General features: G+C 39.8%; 1 protein-coding gene across 1 annotated transcript; it reads left to right on the top strand.

Annotated features, from left to right (window-relative positions):
* Window positions 1–3,207: 3,207 nt before the first annotated feature.
* On the top strand, window positions 3,208–5,199 carry LOC147440424 (sesquiterpene synthase 3-like). The gene is made up of 2 exons (XM_086483524.1): window positions 3,208–4,071; window positions 4,428–5,199. The coding sequence occupies exons 1-2, from the start codon at window positions 3,547–3,549 to the stop codon at window positions 4,569–4,571; spliced, it is 669 nt and encodes a 222-aa protein (XP_086339650.1). The 5' UTR covers window positions 3,208–3,546; the 3' UTR covers window positions 4,572–5,199.
* Window positions 5,200–7,713: the final 2,514 nt, after the last annotated feature.

Raw genomic sequence — 7,713 nt, 5'->3', positions numbered from 1 at the left:
CATTTTCACTCTGTGATGATTGCAAGACAAAATGCTAAACTATTCACAATACTTTTATGTAGCTTGATTCAAACATTGTCCTCTAGCTTGGACAATTGGACGACACCCATACATGATTATCAAGTTGGTAGTGCAATTTAATTTTTATAATATGTTTATGCTTTTTGTACTTTTTGAGTTTGTCAATGCTTCCTTAAGTTTAATGTAGGTACATGTTTTCCTCATGCTCAATCTTGATCATCATATCTTCATATCAAATACATCATACATACTTCTTTTCTCATAGTCGGACTATTCAGCTTATGTAATGCAATACTTGATCCACTTTGTACATGTTTACTTTATTCCTAGGTGGGCGATGTCAATCTACATTTGTCCTTGTTTGGGAATGCATCTAATATATTGTAGGCCAATGTTCTCCTCTACATAACCATTCTGTAGCAAAAAGACAATTCTTTATTCCAACATTTTCCTCCTCATATATGTTTTGCACCAGGTTCTGTGATCGACAGCCAAGACCCTCCGGCTATGACAACACGTAACTCTCTCTCTCTCTCTCTCTCTCTCTCTCTCTCTCTCTCTCTCTCTCTCTCTCTCTCTCTCTGTCTCTCTCTCTCTCTCTCTCTCTCTCTATACAAGAAATAAGAGAATATTTTTTACACTGGATTCAAAGTAAGATGGGTGCCTCAAAGATGGATCCCCGTTCTAGCTGCCTACGATATTACTAGGCTGAATGGCAATCTACAAATAAACTACCAACGTAGGAAATGATTAAGTTGCAACCCTTCGCTCAATTTAATTATCCCCTTTATTTTAGCCCCCTGTCGTATGCTGAGCCCTATGGGACACAACTTGCTTCCTCCCAATGGTCATCAAGTCCCAATCTAAGCCATTGATGTTGCCTATCATTTGGTTCTACTAATCATCCGCTCCTGTTCCACAACAAAAGGCGATAGAAATCACAACCAACCAAGTAACCAACTGCGCTCCAAAATCTATCAAAACATGTACGACAAAGAGCACTGCCTTGGTCTCAATGCTCAAACAGTTGTAGAGAAAGCCGTGAAATTGTTGTAGAGAGAACTATAGAGGTAGCCAATCACCATATATATTTAATAAATACACATGTAATACTTTTTTAAAAATTTGCCAATGCACTTTGTACTTGTTTACTTCAGTGTTGGATGCTTGATGTACATCTGCGTATGTCTTGTTGGCCTGCTGAAGGCTTGAGTATCCATATGGTGAAGGACATTCAATTCTAATTGCTTGACATGTGTCACTAAAAGGGACCTAAAAACTCTTGAAGAGAAAGCCTTTTACATGTTATTTGTAAAAGCTGCATCCAGTTCTTTGACATACTGAAAAACAATTTAGAAAACAAAGAATTAAGAAGTGTATTTATAGGAGTTTGATCGGAGGATGTGAATATTGACTCAATGAACCTTTTTTTAATTTTTTAAATTGCTAATATTCCTTTCATTTAAAAATTGTATAAAGATTAATTACATTCAATTGTTTTATTATTTTTCATGCTTATTAAATTTATCCTTTTTTATGACAGCATTAAAATATTTTTTTGTTTTAGTTTATCAATTGTCTCTTTACTTTATTTTTTTTCTTTTCTTTTCTTATAATTTTATGTTGTTTTAGATTGCTAATGTGAAGTGTGCACCTTTCACCTTATTGTTTAAGTAGGGCCCTTTGCACTACTTAAATATATAATTGATATATATTAGTACACAACAAAAATGACATATGATTGTGGGTACTACTCTCCTTTACTTTCATGATCCCCCCTTAACTTAGAAGTTAGCAGGACTTAGTGCCTCCTCACTTTGTTATGTTCTATAGCAATGCCCACCAAGCAAGACTAGTTTCATGAAGATGAAGCTTGGCAAGGAAGGTGTGAAAAGGGATACAAAGAACGTGGAAGATAGGGTTTTTCAAGAAGGATTTGTGCATTGGTGGGAAACAGTTTCTAAGTCTCGCACTACTAATTTGTACTCAAATTGTCAGATTTTGTTTCTTTAGTAAGATCTGGAAGGCCAAGAACTGACGTGTCTTTAATAGCACCACTTTGTGGCTAGATTCTCAAAGATCATACAAGAAGTAAGGAGTTAATATTTGTGGTAAGTATAAAGCAGAACTTGGAGGATTGCCTTAGAGTGACTCTCGCCATCCGATCGAGCTCCTTGTTGTGTACAAGATTGGGCTTTTAGTTCTAGGTAGGGTCTCATGTAACCACTTGCCTCTCAAGGTTCTACATGAGCTTGAGGCTGTTTTGTATATTTCTTAGTGACATGATTCCAATACAATCACTGATAATTGTGAGTTTCCCCCCCAAAAAAAGTAAAGTCGATGAAGCGAATGCTAAGTTTGAGGTACATCGAACGCACGGTTTTCCAAGGATCTTTAAGTTAGAAGACCCATGTGAGTATAGTCAAAATACCTTGAAATTTGAGGAGATTCTCAAAAAATAACATGGTCCAAATACCTTAAAATTTGTGAAGATTCTCAAAATAGCCCTCGGGTACACAATCACGTTGGCTTTCTAAAAATGTAAAAGTGAAGGTTCGCTATCGCATTACAAAGCAATAAAATGAAACGCACTAAGAGCGCCTGCCCATACAGCACCCAAAATCGCCATTGTGCAGAGGTATGTGGTTGCGTGTATTGTTCCACATACAATCCCATAGCGCAGCAAGCAACCAGTTGACGAGCACTATATCTTACTAACTGTCGATACTGTCCGATCACTGTGCTGCCTGTAGTATCCAATTTACCGCTTGTTGGCGATGCGGAGGCGCTTTTCAATTCTAGAGGGTGGTCAAAACACCCTCCACCTCATAGGCGAAACCTTTCCCCCTTTTCTTTCGGCGGCGATCTCATCAGTGTATGGGATTTGCCTTTACTTTTGGATGGCGTTCCAAAACCACTGCTAGAGGGCCTATGGGCAGGCGCTCTAAAGCCTAGGCCCTATACCATCGCAATCTGCAACTTCGCATTGCGCAAGCAAACACGTAACTGTTGTTTTTGCAACACGTGATCATGTTTTTGCCACACGTGATCATGCTTATGGGCCTTCTATATTATGGTTTGACCATGCAAGCCCACCACTCATGCGATCCCGCCACCCCCCCCACACACACACTAGTGAGTAGCGTGCGTGCGTGTGTGTGTGTGTGTGAGAGAGAGAGAGAGAGAGAGAGAGAGAGAGAGAGAGAGAGAGACGGCCGTCGCCCAGCAATTCCTCTCTGCCAGAAGTACTTTCAACCTGCAAATCGATTCAAACTGCTGCAGGAATATCAGCGATGGCCGTATAAGCAGCTCCTGCAGCAGTTTTTCATGCGGGCGATTGGCGACCCAGCAGCACGTCTTGCAGCTTAGCACGTCTTATAAGCGGTGCCAGAGCTGGGCCGTTAACGAGGCTGCCAGAGAGAGGCTGAATGTGTGTGCAAATTTATATGGTGGAGGCACATGTACATGGAGCAGCAGCACTAAGTACAATACTGAAGGCGGGCATCCACCGGCCGGAAGCTACGCATGCCGAGCGCAGAAGAGCTAGCGAGGATGCAGCTGCCAGCGCTGACGAGCTCGTTTGCGTGGGAGGTGCATCCGCAGTATGAGGGAGTGAAGGCGGAGTGCGACGAGTGGATTGAGAGAGTGGCGCAGCTGCCGTCGGCAAGCGCCTCCCACTTTTTGCGGGATTGCCTGCTGCCGCGGCTGGTGTGCCTCTTCATCCCGCGTGCCCAATCCAGGCGGCGGCTGGTGCAGGCCATCAAGATCATTGCGTGGCTTATGATTTCCGACGACGACGACGACGACCCACAACTGCTGGGCTCCGACTTCGACTCCACCTCCCATCGCGCCGATCGCCTTATGGCCATTCTCACGCATCCATCGTCTGCTGCATTTGATTCAATTGGAGAAGACCCTTGCCTCTCCACGCGCTGCTCAAAGCAGCTGGCAGAGCTCGCCGAGGTGTGGCAGGAGACGTGCAGCGAAATGAGCCCGCTTGTCCGCACCCACTTTACCTCTACCATGGCCGACTACCTGGAGGGCATCAAGGTAATACCATCTCAATACCATGCATACAAATGATCTCTCGGGGTGTGTTTGACTTAGTTCAAACGTTCTAGACCAAAGGGTGTTGGACGTTTTTTCAAAGAAAGGGCGGTCCCTTTGAGGACTTGTCTCTCTCTCTCTCTCTCTCTCTCTCTCCCCCCCCCCCCCCCCCCCCCCACACACACACACATGTTTTTGTTTTAAGAGGGTACCCTTTGTTGTATACCCTCTCACACATGCACACACCCTATGTTTTTGTTTTAAGAGGGTACCCTTTGTAATTGTATACCCACTCACACATGCACACACCCTTGCTTTCCAATACATTGCTAATATCACATATTTTTCCTTCCTAACAGATGCAAGCTGCCCTTCGCAAAAATGTTTCTGTACCAGATGTTGACTCGTATATGGAGATTCGTCACCATGCTTCCTTCACTGTTCCTGCATTTATCATGGTAGAATATGCATCAGGTATAGAGTTGGATCAAGCAACACTTTAGAATCCAAAGGTCATGGCGCTATGCAAAAAAGCTGTAGATTACATAAGCCTTTGTAATGACGTCTTCTCTTGCTACAAAGAGATCAGAGTTGGGGACTTCTTTAACCTACCAAGCATCCTGTACTCATGTGATCTTCCCATTGCAAGTTCAAACAAGCCTTTATATACCTCATTTCAAGATGTAGTTGATCATGTGGCTCAACTTGCTCAAGACCTTGATACCTGTTGCACTTCTCTCATAGCTTCCCTCAAGGATGAATATTCCAAGCCTTCCATTGATCCTTCAAGCGCACATCAAATGCATGCCTATGTAGATGTTATGGCCTTGGGTATGACAGGAGCCCTTGCATGGTTTTTTGATACACCACGATACTCACAACCATGCACTCAAAATCGATCGTCCTACATTGGGCATTGCAACTAGAACAATATGTTTTCACTTATTTAGTTGCCATATCTGCCTCCTACAATTTTTGATAGGCAAATACACAAGATCAAACATGTCGTAGGGGCCTCTTTAACAAATTATATAGATGGAATATTTTTATAAATAAGGACAACCTTGTTTCTTTCGTTTCTTTAAAAGCCTCTCAATCACCCCAACCTTCACTTTCTGTAAAAGGTCTAGCTTAGAATCAGCCCTTCTTTGTGAAGGCCACTTTTATAAGTTTTCCTTTCAAATGATACATACATTTTCTTTTGGCCTGCTTTAAAAAAAAAAAAAAGAAAAAAAAAGAGCCTTGGTGCCCCTTTGGGTGAAGGTTGTTCAATTTTCATTGTTAGACAAATGTCAACAGAAAGAAATCATAGCCTTTTATATGCGAAGAACTTGTAAATGTTTTTGGTCGTTAATTTATTTTCCAACTCACCTATTGGTGAGAACTCCCAAAAATATAAAAAAAAAAATCATAGCCTTTTAAATGGTATTCTCCAAAGGTGCATTCACTTTAAAGATTGTACAGAACAAAAGGATTCATAAGAGTTTGATCCCATCATGTGACATAATGACAAAGGGTCCTTTCTGTTAAGGACTCAAAAAATTACATTCCACTATATTGTTTTAATAATTTTTTAAGCTTATTAAATTAATCAATTTATTTGAAATACATAAAGATATTTTTTTAAAAAAAATTAATGTGTTTTATTTTATTATTTTAATTTAATTTAATTTTATTTTAAAACGTTGATGTGTAATTTGTAGCTTTTATCTTATTGTTTTATAAGTTGGGTTCTTCATAATATATAAACCAATTTTATATTAAAACAGAACAAAAATTCCATGTGATTGTAGACACTTACTTAAACTTAATCTCTCCCATACGTTTTTAACTTAGCAAGTCTTCATGCATCCTCGTGTTGTTTTTAGCCCTTCCAAATACGAACTTGACAATCTACACTCGATCTTTAAAGCCAAATTTAACACAAAAATGTATCAAAGTCACATAGATAAGTGCAATCTTAGGAATTTGGTCTCCAGCTTATGATCAAGAAATTATTGTATTATAGTTAGTACTATGTTATATACATGTATGCGTATCAGTTTTTTTAAACCCTTCAAGGGAAACATTGTCTTTGGTTCGGCCTTTCATGAGAAGAGAACTTTTTTCAAATAGCCCTTCGTAGAAAAATATTCAAAATTTTGTCATTTATATTATATTGAAAGTCAAAATTAGTTCTCACCAACCTTTAAAAACGAACCTTGAACCAACCCCAAAACAATTATTATGGGCATATCTACAACAATAATTGTATGAGGATTTAGCTTTTGCTCATTTCACTGTGTGAGGTGTTAACTAGATAATAACATAATGTTTTTCGAAAATAGATTGTTCATGTTTGTTGAGAGATTTATCCCTGTGAGAATCAAAGTTCTATCTTCATGCTCCCACCTAGACACAGTACACCATTGTCGGGTCATAAAACAAAATATAAAAAGTGTGAGACCCATCCTATAGACACCCGCGGGGGGGGGGGGGGGGGGGAGAGAGAGAGAGAGAGAGAGAGAGAGAGAGAGAGAGAGAGAGAGATTCAAAATGTAGAAGCTCCTTTTTTTTGGACTATCATGTGTCACACACAAAAAGCTCTATTACTTTTAGGATGTTCACTGTCCTTTAGTACATAATAAGAAGCTTTCCAGAAATAAATAACATTTTTTGCAATTTTAGAAGAAAATATAGAGCCTTTGAGATGTCTGATAGATTTTTCTAATTTGGATCATATTTATGAATCGTTTTGGAGAGAGAATGTTGTTAACTGGTTGTGTGCCTCAAAAATTTGTTGAGAAGAATTGATAGTCAAAGAGGGTGGTTACATTGCATACAAATATACAGAGAACTACCAAGCACACACTCAATCACATAGAGAGAGAAAGTGAATTGGACAGAAGTAGTGTTCAATATAGGAAAGTATGTATGGGATTATGAGATTAAGATGAAATGAGGCTAGAATTTTTCTGATTACAATTAAAATGATCTCAAACTTTTGCACTTGATAATGTATAAAAAACAACAAAAATATACAATGTGTGTATGAGTTTAAACAAGAGAAGGCGATACAAATATATGCATGCATGCATAGAGAGAAAAAGGGGGAGAGAAAGTAGACACACATTGTTGTATCAATGGAGCTGTAGCAGCCCAAGCAAAGCTCCCTTATTCAACTGTATTGTGATAAGAATAATAAATAGAGTTAGGATGGCTATGACTTGGGTGGCCATGCATGGTCAAAATGGGGGGGGGCAACACAAACTTGGGGGGGACACACACACCGACATATGCTCGAAAACAAACGTACAAAAGAAGAGAAGAGAAGGGGGAATCGACGCCAAGAGACAACAATGATGGCCTCCCTTCATTCCAACACAATCATTTACAACACAATCCCAAGCTGACACAATCCTCAGCAAAAAAAAGCTCGATTGGCCAAAAAGCCCTTTTAAAATTCATGTGAATCTCCTTTAACTATGGGAGTGCCTAAGCCAAAAAAGGAAAAAAATGAGCTCCCTAGCTCGTGCAATTCAACTTTGAGCTCATTATAGCATTTTATTGCATTGCTTACACCTGGCATGCTCATTTTAGACATATTTGTATGGCCTGCGACACCGGCAAGCTTCTATTCTCTCTCTCTCTCTCTCTCTCTCTCTC

The sequence above is a fragment of the Adiantum capillus-veneris genome, chromosome 15, assembly GCF_014529385.1.
Source record: "Adiantum capillus-veneris isolate H3 chromosome 15, ASM1452938v2, whole genome shotgun sequence".
In the NCBI taxonomy this organism is placed as follows: domain Eukaryota; kingdom Viridiplantae; phylum Streptophyta; class Polypodiopsida; order Polypodiales; family Pteridaceae; genus Adiantum; species Adiantum capillus-veneris.
The sequence above is the reverse complement of the archived record's forward strand: the minus strand, read 5'-3'. Positions and strand labels throughout refer to the sequence as shown.